Below are 21,758 nucleotides of genomic sequence, written 5' to 3' on the forward strand. Positions count from 1 at the left end.
ACCAGGAAGGCATGACCTGAGTGGTATATTAAAACTTACAATAATGCTTCAGTAATTAATTTGGTAAGGTTCAGAAATAGAGACAGACAGAGGAGCAGAACAGCACAGAGGATAGAGCATGACCTGGGGTGGTAGGGTGCTTGTTATATTTAATAGATGTGCCATTGCGTACTATTGAAAGGACAAGCTTTGTAGTAAATGATCTGTGGTCAACTGAATAGACATATGAATTTAAACACAGCCTAACTCTGTAGATAAACTCATTACAAACTCATCATTTATTTACTTATTTTATTTTATTTTTTGTTGGCCCTGGGGCTTGGACTCTGAGCCTGGGTGTGCTATCCCTGAGCTCTTCAGCTCAAGGTTACCTTCCTGCCCCTTGAGCCATGACACCACTTCCAGTTTTCTAGTGGTTAATTGGAGATAAAAGTCTCAAGTACCTTAGTGCCTGAGCTGGCTTTGAACTGAGATCCTCAGATCTCAGCCTCCTGAGTAAGTAGGATTATAGGTGTGAGCCACCTCACCTGAGATACTCATTTTTTAAGGAGAATGGAATTCCAGACCTTGAAAGGAAAATGACAGTATTTTCAGGAGATAAGACAAGACTATCTCAGTAGTTTCTTAAACACACATATACAACATAAAAAAGATTTGCAGTGCATAAATTATGATTCTATTTGTATAAAATTCAGAAATAGGCCAAACTATGATGGAGTGTATACAGCTGGCAATGCATCCTTTCCACAATATTCTTTTTTTTTTTTTTTTCTTCACAGTCCTGGGCTTGAGCTCAGGGCCTGAGCACTGTCCTTGGACTTTCTCAAGGCTAGAGCTCTACCACTTGAGCCTCAGCACCACTTCTGGCTTTTTTTCTATATGTGGTACCGAGGAATCAAACCCGGGTCTTCATGCATGCTAGGCAAGCACTTTAACCACTAGGCCAAACTCCCGGCCCCTCCACAATATTCTTGTGAATGGCGCTCATATGCTGCGAGTCTCAGTGGCCCTATCAAGAGCCTGTACCTTCACAGACCTCAGTAACATCTAACATCAGTCCAATGATGTGAAAGTAAGGACAGGGTGACCTGTAGGCAAGGAAAATATTGCATGCAGGTTCTTAAGTACTGACTAAGATAACCATAGGAGTAGTTTGGTGGGTGATCATTTTATAATTACTGCTCAAGTGGTACCTGGTATGTGTATCTTTGAATATACAAAAAATACATGTATTTTAGACAAGCTATAATAAATGTGCTATGAAGACTATATGAATATATGAATATATGAATATATGAAGCTCAGCACACAAACTTCAGATGTGAGGGATTTGGTTTAATTTTGTTTGTGACGGGTTCTTACTATGTAGTCCATGGACTCATGGTCCTTCTTCCTCATCCCCTGAGTGCTGGGACTATGGGTGTGTACCACGATGCCCAGCTGTCAGGCCTTGGTTCTTTTCATTAAGCATATGTGAATTGTTTTTACTTCGGCTTTCTAATTCCCTATCACATTCTCGGCAGTCAAGGTTGTTGGATTCCTAGGTCCTAGATAGATAGTTAGTACATGTGGAGTTTGAGGTTCCTGGGTCCCATTTGGAAATGCCTTGAACCTTAAGTGGTCCTCTTGACTTGGTACTTACATCCTGTACCTAAAACTCATAAGGGGCCAGGGTTATGGCTCAATGGCAGAGTGCTTTCAAATGTGAGAAGTTCAGTACCTAGCAACAAAATGCTTTTTCATACAGACACACCCCAGTATGCTTTTCACATAGTTCAAAACAAAACAAACAAAAAATGAGAAACTTTTAACTTGGACAAAGGACTTGACTTTTCTGATAAGTTTGGGAATGTGCTTATAATGGTGTTTGCTCTCCAAGTCTTGAATTTATCGTGATGAAAAAATGAGACCCTCTTGTGACAATACTTTGAAAAACATTTAGGGAAGCCAGACTGGTGCCTTAAGCCTGTAATTCCCATAATTCAGGAGGCTGTGATCTGAAGATTGTGATTTGAAGCCAGCTTGGGCAGGAAAGTCCACAAAATTCTTACCTCCAACTGACTACTAAAAAGCAGAAGGGGCTGGGAGTTTGGCCTGCTGGTAGAGTGCTTGCTTAGCATGCACGAAGACCCGGATTCAATTCCTCAGTACCACATACATAGAAAAGGTAGGAATTGGTGCTGTGGCTCAAGTGGTAGAGCTCTAGCCTTGAGAAAGCCCAAGGACAGTGCTCAGGCCCTGAGTTCAAGCCCCAGGACTGGGGGAAAAAAAAAAGTGTATCCTCTTGGGACTAGGAGTTTGGCCTAGTGGTAGAGTACTTGCCTAGCATGCACAAAGACCCAGGTTCAATTCCTCAGTACCATGACTGGCCAAAAAAAAAAAGCAAGAAGTAAGCTGGGCACAGTGGCTCCCACTTGTAGTCCTAGCTACTCAGGAGGATAAGATCTGAGGATGGAGGTTCACAGGCATCCTGAGCACTAAAAAGTCTGTGAGACTCTTATCTCTAGTTAATCATCAGAAAACTGGAAAGTGGCACTGTGGCTCAAGGGATAGGGTGGTAGCCTTAAGCTGAAGAGCTCAGGGACAATACCCAGGCCCAGAGTTCAAGTCCCACGACTGACACACACACACATAAAAAAATGAAAAAGCAGAAAGTGGCTCTGTGGCTCAAGTGATAAAGCCCTGGCGTTGAGCACAAAAGCTCAAGGACAGTTCCCAGGCCCTAAGTTCAACCCTAGGACTGAAAGAGAAAAGAATTATTAAGTAGTAGAAATATAATGTTTAAAACAAGAATTTTTCAGAGACTGTAGTCATTCCTTTAGTGCCTTGCTTCAAGGATTGGGGCCTTGGGCCTGGAGGAATGATGTTCTCATAGGTGAATACCTGGCTGCTACTTGGAGAGCTCGGACCACACTCTTCATCATTCATGTGTTTTCTTCTAGACATAACAAGTATTATTTTAGCTAATCTAATGCTTTTGTCATTCTATAAACATACATACGTGTATATATACACACACACTTATAGATATATATGTATTCCTTATGTTAATGGTTCCTTACAATATATAAATGACTTAATAAGAATACTTTATAGCTGGGCATCAGTGGCTCACACCTGTAATCCTAGCTATTGAGGAAGCTTAGATCTGTGGATCACGGTTCTAAGCCAGCACAGGAAAGTCCATGAGACTCTTTTCTCCAGTAAACTACTGAGAAAAGGGCCTGAAGTGGCAATGGGCTCAACTGGTAGAGCACTAGCCTTGGCAAAAGAAACGCAGGGACAGAGGCCTGGCCCAGAGTTCAAGCCCCAGGACTGGCTACAAAAGAAAGAATATATAGCCAGGTACCAGTGATTGATACCTATAGTACTAGCTACTCAGAAATCTGAGACTAAAAGGATCACAGTTTAATGCTATCCCAAGTAGAAAAGTCCATTAGACTCTGTCAGAAATAACAAGCATAAAAGCACAGCTGTTGGGAAGTAAGGCTGAAATGGTCAAGCAAGCCCACCAGGTTCAACTCTAGTAATCCCCACCCCAAAAAAGCTTTACAGATTGGTTCTTGAACATTATTTATGTTGTATTCTTTTCCCACAGGGTGGAAACCAAGGTTTGACCGTGGTAATTCAAGGACAAGGTCAGACCACTGGACAGTTGCAATTGATACCTCAAGGGGTGACAATACTGCCAGGCCCAGGGCAGCAGCTCATGCAAGCTGCAATGCCAAATGGTACTGTGCAGCGATTCCTCTTTACCCCCTTGGCAACAACAGCCACGACAGCCAGCACCAGCACCACTACTGTTTCCACTACAGCAGGTAGAACTTCACGCTTTTTGACAATGCTAAATGCTAGTGCCACTGTCATTGGGCCAATGAAACAAGAAGACCAGAGTTTATCAGTTGACAAAATCATTCTCATGGTATCTCTGTGCTCCCATGCCTCGTTCTTACAGACTCCCTGTCACCACTACCCCCTAACTAACTTAAAAAAAAATTAGAAAGCCAAGCATGGTAGCTCATGCCTGTAATCCTAGCTCCTCAGGAGGCTGAGATCTGAGGATCATGATTCAAAGCCAGCCTGGTCACTAAACACCATGAGATTCTTATCTCCAATTAACCACCAGAAAACCGGAAGTGGCCCTGTGGCTCAAGGTGTAGGGTGGTAGCCTTGAGCTGAAGAGCTCGGGGACAACGCCCAGGCCCAGAGTCCAAGCCCCAGAACTGACCTCCCCCAAAAGAAAAATGAGAAAGAGGGACCCAAAATACTGGACATCATGGCAGCTTTGTTCACTCACTCCCTGCCAAGCCTCAATGGAGTCTTGGAACCAGTTTGGAGAGTAAATTCATCCAAGACAGCCTACAGCCGAGTGCTGGAGGTCCTTACCATTCACCAGGCTCCTCCTTTCCTACCTGCCCACCACATCCTAGGCAAAAGGCAACCTCTAATGTAGGGCGCCAAACAGCTGTGTTTCTTCAGAGGTTGCTCCTTACTTTGAAAACCAGTCCCTTGGAGATTAGAATGGTGTTCAGAGTATGGCCAGAAAACAGCAGGGCAGAGGGGACCATTTCAAAAGGTTTAAAATACACAACTTTAGGACTGGGGGTTTGGCCTAGTGGTAGAGTGCTTGCCTGTCATGCACGACAGCCCAGGTTCAATTCCTCGGTACCACATACATAGAAAAAAAAGCTAGAAGTGATGCTATGGCGCAAGTGGTAGAGCTCTAGCTTTGAGGAAAGTCCAAGGACAGTGCTCAGACCCTGAGTTCAAGCCCCACAACCGGCAAAAAAAATATATATACACACACACACACACACACACACACAAACACACACACACACACACAAACTTTAAAATCTTGAACTGGTCATCTTACTTTCTAGAGTAATGGTTTGTCTTTCCTTTTCACAGGCTCAGGTGAACAAAAACAAAGTAAATTGTCACCCCAGACCCAGGTGCAGCAAGCCAAAATACTGCCACCAACTTCATCTTCAAGTGTGAGTCCTGCAGAAGCCCAGTCACAGACTGCTCAGCCTTCAGCACAGCCCCAAGCCCAATCCTACCCCCAGCCCCAGTCCCCAACACAGCCTGAAGTTCAGGACCAGCCTGACGTCCAGCCCCAGACAGCTGTTTCATCCCATGTCCCTTCTGAAGCACAACCTGCCCAAGCACAGTCATCTAAACCCCAAGTTGCAACACAGTGTCAGCCTCAGAGTAATGTTCAAGGACAGTCTCCTGTTCGTGTCCAAAGTCCACCGCAGACTCGAATACGTCCATCAACTCCATCCCAGGTGTCTCCTGGACAGCAATCCCAGGTTCAGACTTCTGCCTCACAACCGATTCCAATTCAGCCACACACATCTCTTCCGATTCCTTCCCAAGGCCAGCCACAGTCACAACCCCAGGTACAGTCTTCAACTCAAACTCTTTCAGCAGGACAAACGTTAAGTCAAGTTACTGTTTCATCCCCATCCTGTCCTCAGCTACAAATTCCGCAGCCACAGCCCCAAGTTATTGCTGTACCTCAGCTGCAACAACAAGTCCAGGTTCTCTCTCAGATCCAGCCGCAGGTTGTGGCTCAGATACAGGCCAAGCAAGGTGGTGTGCCCCAACAGCTCAAACTCCAGTTACCCATTCAAATTCAGCAAAGCAGTGCTGTGCAGCCTCACCAGATTCAGAATGTGGTTACAGTGCAGGCAGCCAGTGTGCAAGAGCAGTTGCAGAGGGTTCAGCAACTCAGGGATCAGCAGCAAAAGAAGAAACAGCAACAGATAGAGATTAAGCGTGAACACACCCTCCAAGCTTCTAACCAAAGTGAAATCATTCAGAAACAGGTAAAGTTATTAAGTCAAAGCAGCATGTTCAGTAGCTTGAATTATTGTGCTGTGCAATAGACATAGTGTTTGGTTTCTTAAATGAGACAGTCACTGGTGGTAAAATTCATTCAGGAGAAGTACTAGCTGGACCAGAAATGTTGACAGTGATGGTTTGAACTCTTGGTTGGATAATGAGAAACAACCTGTTTGGGGAGAACACTGGAGTTCTGAGTTTTAGTATCAGTGATATGAAACATAAAGGTTTTAGTCTTAAAACTAGTTCAGACACTGTAGAGATTCATTTGAAGTATTTGCTATTTTCTGTCCCAAATTTGCGTATCACTGGAGTACATTAGCCAACTGAATTCATTCGCATTTCCTGCCATAACTTATAAGAATGTTTTCAATACTGTTTTTCTGTAGCTTATGTTGAAGGTGGCCTTGTGCAGGTGCGCCATGAGTGGCACCTTGGTGAAGTGGGCAGCTTAGACGAGTGAGAAATGCTGTCAAAGTGAAACCACACGTGCAGCATCCATCAACAGTGTGCTTATTTAACACTGGACAATAATTGGAGTGTAGGTTTCAAGTATTACCAAGTCAGGAATCTCCCTCATCTCCCCTGAGCATGTCTTCATTAAAACTCCTCTCTTTGCCGCCACACAAAATTAGTTTAAGGATAACAAAGGCCACCTATTTGATTGTAATGATGGGAGCTAATATTTCTATAAAATGAATTTCTGTGTAATATGTTCAAATACACATTATCACCTACTCCTCAGTGCAATATAGTCCATATGTTGAGAAGTATTCCAAAAGTTGTCCATCTTTTTGGTGTTGCATAAGAGGAATGATGCCAGCTCTGTAATGCCTAGAAAGAGTGTAGTGATAATGGCCTATGGTGCATGATACTTGTGTGAAAATGGTGGCTTTTTTTGTTTGTTTTTGTTTCTTAATCTCAAAAACATTAATTCTTTCTATCTCGGAATTTGTGACCTTAACCCCCTGATTCAGTGTTTTGATTAAGACTGGAGAAGATCCCTGCCAGGTGCTTAGCTTAACATGGTGCCCAGCTTCCATGCTCAGCACCCAGGCCCACCTAGCTGCTAATTTTATTTGTATCAACATAAAATTTCTAGCCATTTCTCCCAAAAAGCAGATGTGTGCTGATTTCTACTGTGCCCTGTGTCCTAACTCTGGTCATTATAAAACAAGCGCTTTTTGGGTTTGCTCTTTCCTAAAGGTGGTGATGAAGCATAATGCTGTAATAGAACACTTAAAACAGAAAAAGCCCATGACTCCCGCTGAAAGAGAAGAGAACCAAAGGTAGGGGAATCCAGGGCCTCTTCCCTTAGCCTGCACACGAAGCAAGGCTTGTAAGTTTTTGTTGGTTGAGTCTTGACTGAAGTTTGCTAACTTGGTGCTGATAGTTGATCACAACAGGTTTGAGGCACTCCTAGAGACTCTGCACACCCCCCTGTAGGGAAACCCCAAAGAATCTTGTCTTGAACTTTTAAAAATGAAACCCCAGCATTTCACAGTTTGTGTATTTTTCCCTAGAATGATTGTCTGTAACCAGGTGATGAAGTATATTTTGGATAAGATAGATAAAGAAGAAAAACAGGCTGCGAAAAAACGGAAACGGGAAGAGAGTGTAGAACAGAAGCGGAGTAAGCAGAATGCTAGCAAGCTGTCTGCTCTGCTCTTCAAACACAAAGAGCAGCTCAAAGCAGAAATCCTCAAAAAGCGAGCGCTCCTTGACAAAGACCTGCAAATCGAGGTGCAGGTAAGAAAGAACTCTTCTCCTATGTAGCATTTACTGTTGTTGGGCATTGTCTTGAATTCTTGCGTGCGCGCACTCGCGCTCTCTCTCTCTCTCTCTCTCTCTCTCTCTCTCTCTCTCTCTCTCTCTCTCTCTCTCTCTCCTCTCTCCCTCTCTCTCCCTCTCTCTCCCCCTCTCCCTCTCCCCCTCTCCCTCTCCCACTCTCCCTTTCCCCCTCTCCCTCTCCCTCTCCCCCTTCCCTTTCCCTCTCCCTCTCTCCTCCCCTCCCCCTCCTCCTCCCCCTTCCTCTCCCTCTCCTTCCCTCTCTCCCTCTCCCCACCTCTTTTTCCCTCCCTCTCTTCCTCTCTCTCTCTCTCTCTTTCTTTCTTTCTTTCTTTCTCCCTTTCTTTCTCTCTTTCTTTCTTCCTTCCCCCCCCCCCTCTCTCTCTCTCTCTTTCTTTCTTTCTTTCTTTCTTTCTGCCAGTCCTGTGCCTTGAACTTGGGACCTGAACACTGTCCTTGGGCTTTCTCAAGGCCAGAGCACTACCACTTGAGCCACAGCACTATTTCCAGCTCTTTCTATGTATGTAGTACTGAGGGATCAAACCTGGGTCTTTGTGCATACTAGGCAAGCATTCTACCACTGGGCCAAACTTCCAGCCCCATCAAGGCTAGCTTTATATCACTTGAGCCACCGCACCATTTCCAGCTTTTTTTGGTATATGTTGTACTGAGGAATCAAACCCAGGGTTTCGTGCGTGCTAGACAAGCACTCTAAACTAGCCATTCTAAGATGACAGTAAAATGTTTTGAAATTCTGTTGAGAACAACTTTCTTCATTCATAAGGTAGTTTTGCAAAATGTTTGCAGGGGCCAAGTGTCATAAGAAACATAGAAGACAGCAAGATAATGTTACAAGTTAGAAGAATAAAGTATTCCCTACCTTGAAACGGATTTTGGAGGCATTGCTAATTTATTGCTTTCTAGAGGGATTTGTTTTAAAAAAAAAAAAAAATGAGAGCCACCTCTCTCCCTCTCTCTCTACATCCCCCAGTGTTCTCCTTTTTTCTCTCTCCTATGCACTGGCACAGCAGAAAACCTGTCAGGTACAGCTCTTTGAAAGACAAGCAGGCTATGTAAAGCAGCCCATAAAGAGTCCTGTGCATGTTAAAGAAAATATTGATCAGACCAGGAGTCAGCATGACCTAACTCTAACCCTAGAGAGCATCCCACTAAGGCAGAAATGAGACAGCAGTCTAAGACACTTAACATCTTGGTGCCCTGCGTTCATTTTCATTTAACACTGACCAAAACAGGAAAATGCCTTTGTCCTATCTACATAGCTGACTGCTAGGCTTTGGTGCCATTAGAAGATCACAGCCACAGGGTTAAGTACCTGATGGACTCTGCAAAATAAACTTAATTTTCTTGTGTTGTCTCCGTAGTGGGACTTGAACTCAAGTCCTTGAGCTCTCAGCTTTTCTTACTCATAGTCGGTGCTCTACTACGTAAGCCATGCCTTCAGTTACAACTTCTTTGATGGTTTATAAAAAGAAAAGAAAAAAAAAAAACAAGAGACTCTCACATATGTCTGCCCTAGTTGGTTTTGAACCAGGATCCTCATATCTCAGCCTCCCAAGTAGCTAGGATTTCAGGTATGAGCCATTGGTGGCCTGCTAACTTTCAGTTTTAATAAAATAGTAAAGAATGCTATTTGATGTTAGGTGTTGGGAAGAAAGTCACAATGATACATGCTCAATCAAAATAGGTTATAGCCTGGCATCTATAATCCTGGCTACTCAGGAGGATGAGATCTGAGGATCATGGCTCAAAGCCATCTAGAGCAAGAAAGTCCATGACAATGCTTATCCTCAATAAACTATCCAGAGAGCTGGAAATGGAGCTGTGGCTCAAAGTGGTACAGCACTAGCCTTGAGCCAAAAGCTCAAGAACAGCACCCAGGTCCTGAGTTTAAGCCCCAGGACCAACCAACCCCCCCACTCCCTAAAAAAAAAAAACCCAGCACATCAGAGAAATCCATGAGACACTTATCTCCAGTTAAGCACCCCAGAACAGCCAGAAGTATTATTGCATCTCAAGTGATTAGAGCAGTATCCTTGAGAAAATAGTAAAATCCCAGGGACAGTGCCCAGGCCCTTAGTTCAAGTCCCAGGATCAGCACCAAAAAGCTAATTACTGTGTTTCCAGTTTTGCGTTTCACTCACCTTTCTGTCCAGGCTAATATGGACCTTGATTCTTCTTAAATTTCCAGTGTAGGGCCAGGAGTTTGGCCTACTAGTAGAATGTTTGCGTAGCACGCATGAAAACCTGGATTTGATTCCTTAGTACCACATACATAGAAAAACCGAAAGTGGTACTGTGGCTCAAGTGGTAAATTGCTAGCATTGAAGAAAACCCAACAACAATGCTCAGACCCTGAGTTCAAGCCCTAGGACTGCAGATAACAGGACCTGTTGTTATTAGTTTAGACTGAGGTGTCAAACTTTTTGTGTGGGTAGGCCTTGAACTTCTACTATAACCTCTTTCCTAATCTCTGTCTCCCAAGTAGCTAGGATTATAGACATGAGCCATTGTGCCTGGCTTAAAAAAAAAAAAAAACCTCATGGTTTATTTGTGCCTGCTAGGCATCACATGGTTACCCTCCAGCCCCTTTCTGCCTCAGTTATTTTCCATTTAAATTTATGGCAAAAACTCAAGGCAAATCTGCCTCTAGTTTTACTTTGTGTTGGTCATACCACCTTTGAAACTCCTACTCACTTCATTACAGTATCCCTGTAAAGACAAGATGGGGAAAGATATATAGTGATGAGGACACTTAGAATCCCACCCTAAGCAGCCTCTGACATGGCCAGGTCAGGTCAAGATAGGCTCCAGCTGGAAGGAACTGTCTTTCACACCGGGCCTTCTCCGTGCATGATCCTTTTCCATGTCTGATTGTTGAAATTGGACTTAAGACACAGTGCAAAAATACTTGTTTGCTGTTCCCAGAACTGTCACATCAGAAGCCATATGCCAGCAGTTCACACTTGAAATTCTAGCTACTCAGGAGGCTAAGATCTGAGGGTCAAGGTTCGAAGCCAGCCCAGGCAGGAAAGTCCTTCTCTCTGATGAATTAAAGCCAGAAATGGAGCTCTGGCTCAAGAGGTAGAGCATTAGCCTAAAGCACAAAAACTAAACAACTTCAGCATCTTAGGACTGGCCCCAAAACAAAACCCTTCTCACATCAGACTGAACTGTCCAGGTCGTACACTGAAGTGATTCTTACCATCTTCTTGCCTTGTGTCTCTAACCAACAGGAAGAGCTGAGGAAAGACCTGAAAATGAAGAAGGAGAAAGACATGGTGCAGGTGGCGCAGGCCAGTGCAGTAGCAGCCCCCTGTCCCCCTGTGGTGGTGACGGCACCAACCCCCACACCTCCTTCACCTTCGCCTCCCACTGTCCCCACACTGCAGTCCCCAGGCCTCCCCACACCCCCGCTGCCTGGGGCTTCCCAGAAGAGGAAGCGGGAGGAGGAGAAAGACTCAAACTCAAAGTCCAAGAAAAAGAAAGTGATCTCTACTACCTCAAAGGAAACTAAGAAGGACACAAAGCTTTATTGTATCTGTAAAACGCCTTATGATGAATCTAAGTGAGTAGAGTTTTTTGAGCTCTAGTTTATTTTAAGTTTAGCTGTTAAATTGACAGTTGTAGGAAAGGCATGTACTGGTGACAGTGTAAATGACGACTGTTGTGAGGGTAATAAAGTTCCATCTCTGGTGCAGGTGGTATTCTCAGCCTTGCACTGGAAGTAAAGTGCTATTTCACAGGTTCGCAGTCTTTGTCCTTTGGCGTATTCTTTCCTGTCAAAAACCAGCTTTCTGGTGCTCCTTTTCTTTCTCCTGTGCTTTCTGGGCCACTCCAGATCTGGCAGCATTGCTGGCCCTCCATCCCCATACGAAGAGCCTGGTACTGCCATCGCCAGAGCCCAGAACCCAGAACTCAGACCCTACCTGCCTGTGAGTGGCACAAGCTGCCTCAAATTTGAATAGTTCTGGGTCTTATTTTAAACAATTCTTGTTTTTTTACATTGGGATACAAAAACTTAACGTTTTTGTTAAAAGTTCCCATTACATGGAACAAAAGCCAGAAAAATATTTTCTTTAAAAAAATGTTCCTTTTACCTTCTTCAATTGTAAGACTCAAAATTTGATAACTGGGTGCCAGTGGCTCATGCCTACAATCCTATCTACTCAGGAGGCTGAGATCTGAGGATTATGGTTTGAAGCCAACCTAGGAAGAAAATGCTGATGAAACTTTAATCTCCAATTAACTACCAGGAACCTGGAAGTGGAGCTGTGGCTCAAATGGTAGAGCGCTAGTCTTGAGCAAAAGAGCTCAGGGACAGCGTCCAAGCTGAGTCCAAGCCCCATGGCCAACAAAATAAAAAATTGATAACTATGGCAGCTAGAAGCTGTTTTTGACAGTTGTGTCTTTGGTAAATGAGATTTTAGAGATAAGTCTTTACTGTTTTACATTTTGGTCATTACTATCATTCAACTAAGTATTTGTGGACATTAATTGTACACTACTTTTTTTTTTCCCTTGAGGCAGGGACTTGCTATGTAACCAAGCTAGCCTTGAACTTATTACAATCCTGCCTTGGCCTCCCAGGTGCTGGGATTTTGCACCACTATACTACTTGTTGGCCTAGTTTTCCAAGCCACAAGTAACCATGGTACATTTTTTTAAAGTACTATAAAGATTATTAGACTTTGCTTTAAAAAAAAAATCATTAGTGGGTCTGGGAATGTAGCTTAGTGGTAGAATGCTTACCTAGCTTGCATGAAGCCCTGGGTTCAATTCTTCAATACCACATAAACAAAAGGTCAGAAGTGGCACTGTGGTTCAAGTGGTAGAGTGCTAGCCTTGAACAAAAGAAGTTTAGGGATAGTGCCCAGGCCCTAACTTCAAGCCCCAGGACTGGCAAAACAAAACCAGTCACCAGTGGCTCATGCCTGTAACCCTAGCTAATCAGGAGGCCAAGGTCTGTAGATTTCGGTGGGATACCAGGTGCGCAGGAAAGCCCATGAGACATTTCACCAGTTGACCATCAAAAAGCCAGAAGTGGGGCCGGGAGTTTGGCCTAGTGGTAACCAAAGTGCTTGCCTAGCATGCATGACGACCCGGGTTCAATTCCTTGGTACCACATACTTGGAAAAAGCCAGAAGTAGTGCTGAGGCTCAAGTGGTAGAGTTCTAGCCTTAAGAAAAATCCAAGGACAGTGCTCAGGCCCTGAGCTTAAGCCCAGGACTGGCAAAAAAAAAAAAAGCCAAAAGCACAGCTGTATCTCAAGTAGTAGCAAAGTGCTAGCCATAAGCAAAAAAGCTCAGGATCAGCACTCAAGCCCTTAGTTCAGCTGCCAAGACTGGCACTTGATAAAAAGAAATTTCAGTTGGGCAGGTGGCTCATGCCTATAATCCTAGCTACTCTGGAGGCTGAAATCTGAGGATCAAGTTCAAAGTCAGCCCGGCACAAAAGAATCTAGAAAAGGGGAAGTGAGGCTTGGCTTAAGGGTAGGGCAGTAGCCTTGGACTGAAGAGCTCAGGGACAGCACCTAAGCTGAGTTCAAGCCTCATTACCCATAAAGGTGGGGGGGAGGGGAAAGGAAGGAAAGAAAAAATGAAGAAATTATCACCTGAACCTATAATCTTGTTACACAGGAGGCTTAGATTTGAGGATCTCTGTTTGAGCCAACCCAGACAGGAAAGTGGATGTGAGGCAAGAGACACACACACACACACACACACACACACACACACACACACACACACACACAACAACAACTGGAAGTAGAGCTGTTGCTCAAGTGCTAGAATGGTATCCTTAGTGCAAAAGCTCAGAGCCTGTGCCCTGTCCCTAAGTTTCAAAGTCCCCGGGCAGGGAAAAAAAATCATTTAGCCAGCATCATTAATTCACACATATAATCCTAGCTGCTCAGGAGGCTTAGATCTGAGAATCACAGTTCAAAGCCAGCCCAGGAAGGAAAATCTATGAGAATCTTCAGCTAACCACCGAAGAATGCCAGATGTGAGCTGGGTGCTGGTGGCTAACACCTATAATCCTAGCTACTCAGGAGGCTGAGATTTGAGGATCATGATTCAAAGCCAGCTCTACCAGACAAGTTTGTAATTCCAGTTAACCACCAAGAAGCCATTAGTGGAACTGTGCTTGGAGCTATTGAATGCTGGCCTTGAGCAAAAATGCTCTGGGACAGCGTGGGCCCTCAGCTCACACACGCAAGCACACAGGCACACGCACAAATCAGAAAAGGATCTGTGCCTTAAGTGATAGAGCTTCTACCTCAGCAGAAAAGCTAAGGGACAGTACCTAGACTTTTGAGTTCAAGCTTTAGTACCAGCATACACACAAAAAGTCTTTTAGCCAGATGCTGGTGATTCTTGCCTCTCAGTTACTCAGGAAGCTGAGACTGGGGATGATGGTTCTAAACCATTCTGGGCAGGGAAGTCTGTGAGGCAAAAAATGTGGAGGTGTGGCTCAAGTGCTGACCTTAAGCAAAAAAGCCAAGTGAGAATGCAAGGCCCCAAGTTCAAGCCCCATACTGGTACAAATTGAAAATAATTTAGAGCCAGTCACAGTGGTGCACAACTGTTCCTAGCAGTTGGGAAGCTGGAGCAGGAAGAGCAAGAGTTCAAAGCCAGTCTAGGCTACATAATGACACCCTGTCTCCAAAAAGGAAAGAAGGAAAATGTTTAGCAATAGAAATATTTAATGTCTATTTAGTTAAGGGGTCTAATTGATTTATAAAAGAAAATTGTAATCTCTTAAGAAATTACTCTGGTGACACTGTCTAAGTTATAACTTGTTTGTAAATGCCTGATGAAAGTTTTGCTGGTCAGTTCACTGTGTTAAACACGCATCAGCTCTTCCCGTTTCATCGTCTTCCCACAGTCAACATTGTACATAGTGTGAAAGTGGAGCCTGTCCACTGACGTGGTCTGACGTGGTCTGCTACCGTGTGCCTCACTTAAGCAACACACTAAGTCATTCCTGGGACAAAAAGAGCATGCATTCCTTTCTGTGAAAGAGCTGCTTTGGGGTTCTTTGGCCTCAATTCTTTCAAGTGTTCAAATCACAGAAATTCATTTTGCACAAACTTTTTTGGAAAGCCTGAGTTGTGTAAAATGAGGCACACATGTACCTGTGCTCATGTTGAGGTTGCCTCATTATTTTGTGGATATATCATACTTTTTCAGTTTGCCATTCCAGCCTACCAGTTTCATCCACTCCCAGTTGTAGCTGAAGTAATTTGCTGGGTTTCAGTAGTACTTCATAGTCTCTCATACCAAGCCAGCCTAGGTGGAAGAATCTAGGAAGAGTAGCTAAAAAGGGAAATTCATGTCCTGCCCTAACTTCCAGTACACACAGCTCACCAGCCACTATGAAGAGACCACAGCAAAATACCTCAGAAGTTCCCCCTCCCTGTCCAGGCAGAGATTAGCAAGTACATAAATAAGAGTCAGAATTCCAAGGAGAGAATTAATTGGATACACACACAGGCAGGTATTACCCCCTGAGTCAGATCATTTGGACTCATTCCTTCAGAGTGAAAGGTATCACTGGCAGGCTGTTAACACTAAGGCCCCACTACTAAGGTGCTAGTGTCACAGAAACCTTGAGGGCTGTTGTGTAGTCCCACAGCCTCACCTCTGGGAGAACCATGCCTTTATCATTCTTCCCATGATGTGCCCTTGCTTTTGACTCTGAGCAGTCCTTCCCATCTCCTATCCAGTTGATTATCCTGGCCTCTCCCCATTAGCCACACACACTAACTGAACATCCTGCCCATTCCCTCATCCACTATGAGGTGATTTTCATTAGGTCATACCTGGCTGCTTATAAGCATAGAAAACTTGGTACCTCGTTCCTTTTCATTCTTCACCTCCCATCTGACCACTTCTCCACCTCTGGATGGACCTGCATGTTCCTTGTGGTGTTACTTTTACTTGGTGTTTGCGCTTTGCTTTGTTTTTGGTTTTCTCTTCTTTTATCAAGTTGAAGTTGTGAGATACATTTTCAAACCTATCTGAGAAGCAGCCTTGCTATTGGAATGGCTTCTGTGGCATAGGTTTGACAGATGTAAGTCTTGGTTCTTTGGCTCTGGTTTCTGCGCCTGTTACACTTTTGCACACATTCATTAAGAGGAAGCCATTACCATCAGTGTCTCATTTTTTTTAAAACTCCAGTATGTTTTTAAACACCCATATTTCACACAACAGTGTGTTTGTTGAAATCAATGTGAGTGACTTTATGTTTCTACACTTGACACAGCATCAGATACTGAGTTTGCCACTAGTAGAATGGTTGGAGTCAGGATATTTAGGCGACTCATTGCAGAAATTATCCTATAAGAAAGAGAATCAGGGTAGGAAAGACAGATTTAAGTACCATGCAGCTCAAAATGACAATTACATTGTCATTTTCATTGTGAATACTTTTAGGTTCTATATTGGCTGTGATCTTTGTACTAACTGGTATCATGGAGAATGTGTTGGCATCACAGAAAAGGAGGCTAAGAAAATGGATGTGTACATCTGTAATGATTGTAAACGGGCACAAGAGGGCAGCAGTGAGGAATTGTACTGTATCTGCAGAACACCTTATGATGAGTCACAGTGAGTTCTGATAAGAGCATCATATTTAATAATGTAGGAAGCCACATTGCTCTGATTGGTTTACTTATTTATTTTAAAATAAGAAGCAAGATCTTTTTCTGCATATATTATACACTTACATTACAAATTCTTTTCCAATTTTTTTTTCTCTTTTTCCCTCTTTACCTACCCTTCAGAATTTATGTTGCCTCATACTGAATGCTTGCGACACATTGGGGGAAATGTGGTTTAATAGTAGAATTGATTCCTCAATATGTAATGTAGAAATTAATGAGATTAAAATAGTCTTATTTGGACTTAGTGTTTGAAATGGCACTTAATTGTAAGAGAGAAAAACACTAATTGGGTAAAAACTTTGAAATGTTGCTGTCAGCTTCCAGGATTTTGAACTCCCACTTGAGATGGTATTCATTGAAAATTTTTGGCTCTATTTTGTTTGGGGCTTTAAAATTAATGACTTACATTTTTCTTCAAATCCAATAAACTTTTACTGCTTATTTTTTACTTCAAAAGTGCTAAATAGACACGTTGCATTGTCAACCTCAAGAATATTAAAATAAGATCCTAATACTAAAGTTTTATATACTGGGGCTTACTAAATTTGCATGTTTTGTTATTTATAAAAGTAAATTATGACGTGCAGTGTTACCCCACCTGCTTGGAGCTCACTTCCGTTTTGGATCTTCCAGATTTTACATTGGCTGTGATCGGTGTCAGAACTGGTACCACGGGCGCTGCGTTGGCATCTTGCAGAGTGAGGCAGAGCTCATTGATGAGTATGTCTGTCCACAGTGCCAATCCACAGAAGACGCCATGACTGTGCTCACACCACTGACAGAGAAAGATTATGAGGGCTTGAAGAGGGTGCTACGTTCCTTGCAGGTAAAACCCCTCGGAGGGCACAGTGACAATGCCACATGTGTAGCATTGGAACTTCCCATCATGGAGCATGTCGTTACTGGCAGCCTCTCAGCTTTTAGGGGGAGGTCGTGACACACTGGAATCCTCCACACTCTGCAAGGATTACCAGATTTACATGCCACTTCCACGGCTGTTTACCTCATTTCTCACTTAAAGTGCCTCACTGGTTTTTACTTACTTTTAACTGTTAAAACTTTAAGCCAGCAGCCAGGAATTTGGCCTAGTGGTAGAGTGCTTGCCTAGCATGCAGGAAGGCCGAGGTTCGATTCCTTGGTATTACATATGTAGAAAAAAGTTAGAAATGGTGCTGTGGCTCAAGTGGTAGAGCCCTAGCCTTGAGAAAGCTCAAGGACAGTATCCAGGACTTGAGTTCAAGCCCCAGGAATGGGAAAAACAAAAAACAAAACTTTAAGCCAAGTGTTCATGCCTATAATCCTAGTTACTCAGGAAGCTGAGATCTGAGCATCGCAGTTAAAAGTCAGACCTGGCAGGAAAGTCCATGATTCTCTTTATTTCCAACAACCCCCAGAAAACTAGAAGTGGCATTATGGCTCAAAGTAGTACAAGCACTAGCTTGAGGGAAAAAGCTCAGGGACAGTGCCCAGTACCTGAGTTCAAGCCCCACGGCCCACCCCCCCCCCCAAAAAAGGAAAAAAATAAAAGAAGACTTTATCTTAAGGCACAGATTGGAAAACCATAGATTTAAAGACTACTCATTCACCCCTTTGTTAAAAACTTAAGGGGCTAGGCATTGTTTGCACTAGATTGGAACTTTTTCCTCCTGTTGTAATCGGAAACATGAGAACTAGAAGAACTGGAAAGAGAATCAGAATTCACCGTGGCTTAGTGTTGTTTAACTTCATGTCACTGCCACCTCATTACAGCCGGGGTAACTGTTGCACACTATGAACCCGTCCACCCCAGCTTCTCAAAAGCAAGGCAGTGCCAGCAACACTCAGCCGGCAGGTTGTCACACACAAGCAGAACAGACCTCACAAGTCCTAAGCACACCCACACCCCACCTCCACTCCAGCATCCTTGAACAGTCTCCCCCAGCACAGAGTCTGTCCTCACATGCAAAACTGACTTTTGGAGCTAATCAATGTATATTGATTAGATAACAGATGAGAGAAATTGAAATTATTTTGTTTTCTAAAAGCATTGGGGGACATACATTAACTCCACAAGGAGAGGCTTGTGAGGATGTCTCCACGTCCATGATTTCTGTAAATATATACAAATGTCCACCATCAGCCTCATCCTAGAATTCATATTTCTCACAGTGATGGCATGTCTGTTTTATTATAGGCCCATAAGATGGCTTGGCCTTTCCTTGAACCGGTAGACCCTAATGATGCACCAGATTATTATGGTGTCATTAAGGAGCCAATGGGTAAGTACTTTGAGCTGAATATGATCTTTTTGAGAAGTCTCAAGAGGTATTTTATCCCCCAGGAAATTGATACACCATGGGCCCAGAGCATAGCCTAGTGGTAGAATGCTCGCCTACCACGCACAAAGCCCTGGGTTCAATTCCTCCGTACCATATACACAGAAAAAGCCAGAAGTGGCACTGTGGCTCAAGTGGCAGAGTGCTATCCTTGAGCAAAAAGTGTCTGAGGACAATGCCTATTCCCTGAGTTCAAGCCCCAGGACTGGCAAAAAAAAAAAAAATTGATATATACCATGAGGATATTTTGATCAGACTAGTAGAAGTATGTGTTAGTATGGTCACTGTGGAAAGGAGCTCAAGAGTGCATGCTCTAAGCCAAGCAGTTTCATTCCTTAGGATTCACGGGGCCACAGTATGTATTCAAGGTAACATAATGGTGGGAATGAAGTAGCCATAAATAAAGGAGTAGCTAAGACACAGTAATATCTGAATGACATATTATACAGCTGTATAAAAGAATGAAGTCAGTGGATCTCCTCCCTGTCACTTCTTCCTCAATATAGAATAAAGCTATATATATTCATTTCCCAGAGGAAAACAGTGGTATAACTGATCACAGTAAGCTGACTAGCAGCTAGTGGAAGAGTGCTTGCCTAGCATGCCTGAAGCCCTGAGTTCCATTCCTCAGTACCACATAAACAGGAAAAAGCTGAAAGTGGTACCATGGCTCAAATGGTAGGGTGCTGGCCATAAACAAAAGAAACTCAGGGACAATGAGTGTTCAAGCCCTGAGTTCAAGCCCCAGGACTCAGGGCGGGGGGGGGGGGAGGGATGGAAAGATGACTATCTACAAGTGTTTGTATGAGTTGTTTTTGTGTTTGTTTGTTTTGGGCAGGAGGGACTGGTGCATGAGGTGGGGAGGAAGCCTGAGAATTGAAGCTAAGGGACACATTGATCATCTCCTTTAGCTACTTGATCCACACCTCCACTTCTGGCTTTTTGCTGGTTGATGGGAGATAAGAGTCTCATAGATATATCCAACCAGACTGGCTTTGAAATATGATCCTCAGATCTCCTGAGTAGGTAGGATTATAGGTATAATCTATCAGTGCCCAATAGGGAGATTTGTGTTTGATGGCAACTTAGAAGAGAAGGGAAAGAAGAAAAATTCACCAGGTACCATTGGCTCAAACCTGTAATCCTAGCTACTCAGGAAGCTGAGATCTGAGGACTACATGCAGTTCAAAGCCAACATAGGAAAGTCCATGAGACTCTTGAGTTCAAGCCCCAAGACTGGCCAAAAGGAAATCCAAGACTGGAGTTGTGACTCAAGTGGTAAAGCACTAGCCTTAAGCAAAGGAAATTCAGGGACAGGGAGCCAGGAATTTGGCCTAGTGTTAGAGTGATTGCCTCAGGTAGAGTCCAAGCCTCAGGACTAAGGAAAAAAAAGGGGATAGGGGGGAGAAAAACTAAAGGGCATGATTGAAACTGCCTCCAAAAAAACACACACAGCCAGGTGTGGTGGCTCACATCTATAAACTAGCTACTCAGAAGGCTGAGATCTGAGGATCAAGGTTCAAAGCCAGCCCGGCACAAAAGAACCTGAGGCTCTTATCTCCAATTAACCTCTAGAAAATGGGCCATAGGGCTTGGCTCAAGGGTAGTGCAGTAGCCTTGAGCTGAAGAGTTCAGGAACAGCACCCAGGCCCAGAGGTAGGATGGTAATCATGAGCTGAAGAGCTCAGGGACAGTGCTCAGGCCAAGTTCAAGACCCATAACCCGCAAGAACACCCCCCCCCCCCCACCACACACACACACACACACACACACACACACACACAGTCAGGACCTAGAGTTTGGGTACTGGTAAAGTGCTTGCAAACAAAACGCACACACACACAGTCATGCAGTCATGTGTAGTTTAATGACAAGGTAAATGCTCGTGCTCGCGCGCTCGCTCTCTCTCTCTCTCTCTCTCTCTCTCTCTCTCTCTCTCTCTCTCTCTCTCTCTCTCTCTCTCTCTGTCCTTTTTTTTTTTTTTTTTTGCCAGTTCTAGGACTTGAACTCAAGTGCTAGGCATTGTCCTTGAGCTTTCTCAAGACTAGCATTCTACCACTTGAGCCACAGCACCACCAGCTTTTTCTGTATATGTGGTACTGAGGAATGGAACCCAGGGCTTCATGCATGCTAGACAAACACTTTACCACCAGGCCATACTCCCAGCCTGGTATGTACTCTTTTTTTTTTTTCTTTGCCAGTCCTGGGGTTGAGCTCAGGGCCTAAACACTGTCCTTGGACTTTCTCAAGGCTAGAGCTCTACCACCTGAGCCTCTGCACCACTTCCAGCTTTTTTCTATGTATGTAGTATGTATGTATGTAGCATGCTAGGGAAGCACTCTACCACTAGGCCAAACTCCCATCCCTGGCATGTACTCTTAAAGTACCACACTGTTATACAGGACTGTCCTTGCCTGAAACATCATTTTCAGTCAAGGGACTGAATTGTTACTTCTGTGCCTCTGGTTTTAAAGATTAAACAAGTAAAGCATTGCACGTATTTTAGATTTATGTAGTTCCCTTTTTTACTATTACTATTAAAGTAATAAATTCTACTGATTAAAAATAACTAACAGCCAGAAGTGGCAATGTGGCTCAAGTGGTAAAGTGCTAGCCTTGAGCAAAAGAAACTCAGGACAGTGCCCAGGCTCTGAGTTCAAGGGGTAGAGTGCTTGCTTGCTTAGCATGCATGAAGACTCAAGTTCCATTCCTTGGTACCACATACATAGAAAAAAGCTGGAATTGGTGCTGTTGCTCAAGTGGTAGAGCTCTAGCCTTGAGAAAGTCCAAGGACAATGCTCAAGCCCTGAGTTCATGGCCCAGGACTGGCAAAAAAAAAAAAAAAAAAAAAAAAATATATATATATATATATATATATATATATATATATATATATATATATGGCTAGGAGCTTCACACTCACTTAGTTTGCTTGCTCAGCTGGTGATTTACTACTTAAACCACACCTCCAGTTAGGTTTTTTTTTTTTTTTTTTTTGCCAGTCCTGGGCTTGAGCTCGGGGCCTGAGCACTGTCCTTGGACTTTCTCAAGGCTAGCACTCTACCACTTCACCCTCAGCACCACTTCCAGCTTTTTTTGCTATGTATATGGGGTACTGA

The 21,758-nt window shown here is 43.7% G+C and overlaps 1 protein-coding gene across 9 annotated transcripts in view; it reads left to right on the plus strand.

Moving 5' to 3' along the window:
* Positions 1 to 21,758, plus strand: part of Bptf (bromodomain PHD finger transcription factor) — a 118,386-nt gene that overhangs the window by 91,692 nt on the left and 4,936 nt on the right. For 4 of the 9 annotated variants that reach the window (XM_090349911.1, XM_090349902.1, XM_090349904.1 and 1 more), the window contains 8 exons: positions 3,599 to 3,818; positions 4,912 to 5,834; positions 7,057 to 7,139; positions 7,374 to 7,599; positions 10,893 to 11,224; positions 16,095 to 16,268; positions 16,958 to 17,150; positions 18,498 to 18,582. In XM_090349911.1, the coding sequence (XP_090206037.1) occupies positions 3,599 to 3,818; positions 4,912 to 5,834; positions 7,057 to 7,139; positions 7,374 to 7,599; positions 10,893 to 11,224; positions 16,095 to 16,268; positions 16,958 to 17,150; positions 18,498 to 18,582 (2,236 nt within the window). The remainder of the gene's footprint in view (positions 1 to 3,598; positions 3,819 to 4,911; positions 5,835 to 7,056; positions 7,140 to 7,373; positions 7,600 to 10,892; positions 11,225 to 16,094; positions 16,269 to 16,957; positions 17,151 to 18,497; positions 18,583 to 21,758) is intronic. The other 5 variants (XM_090349903.1, XM_090349908.1, XM_090349909.1 and 2 more) reach the window with 3 other exon arrangements.

The sequence above is a fragment of the Megascapheus bottae genome, chromosome 17, assembly GCF_031878675.1.
Source record: "Megascapheus bottae isolate mThoBot1 chromosome 17, mThoBot2.hap1, whole genome shotgun sequence".
In the NCBI taxonomy this organism is placed as follows: Eukaryota; Metazoa; Chordata; class Mammalia; order Rodentia; family Geomyidae; genus Megascapheus; species Megascapheus bottae.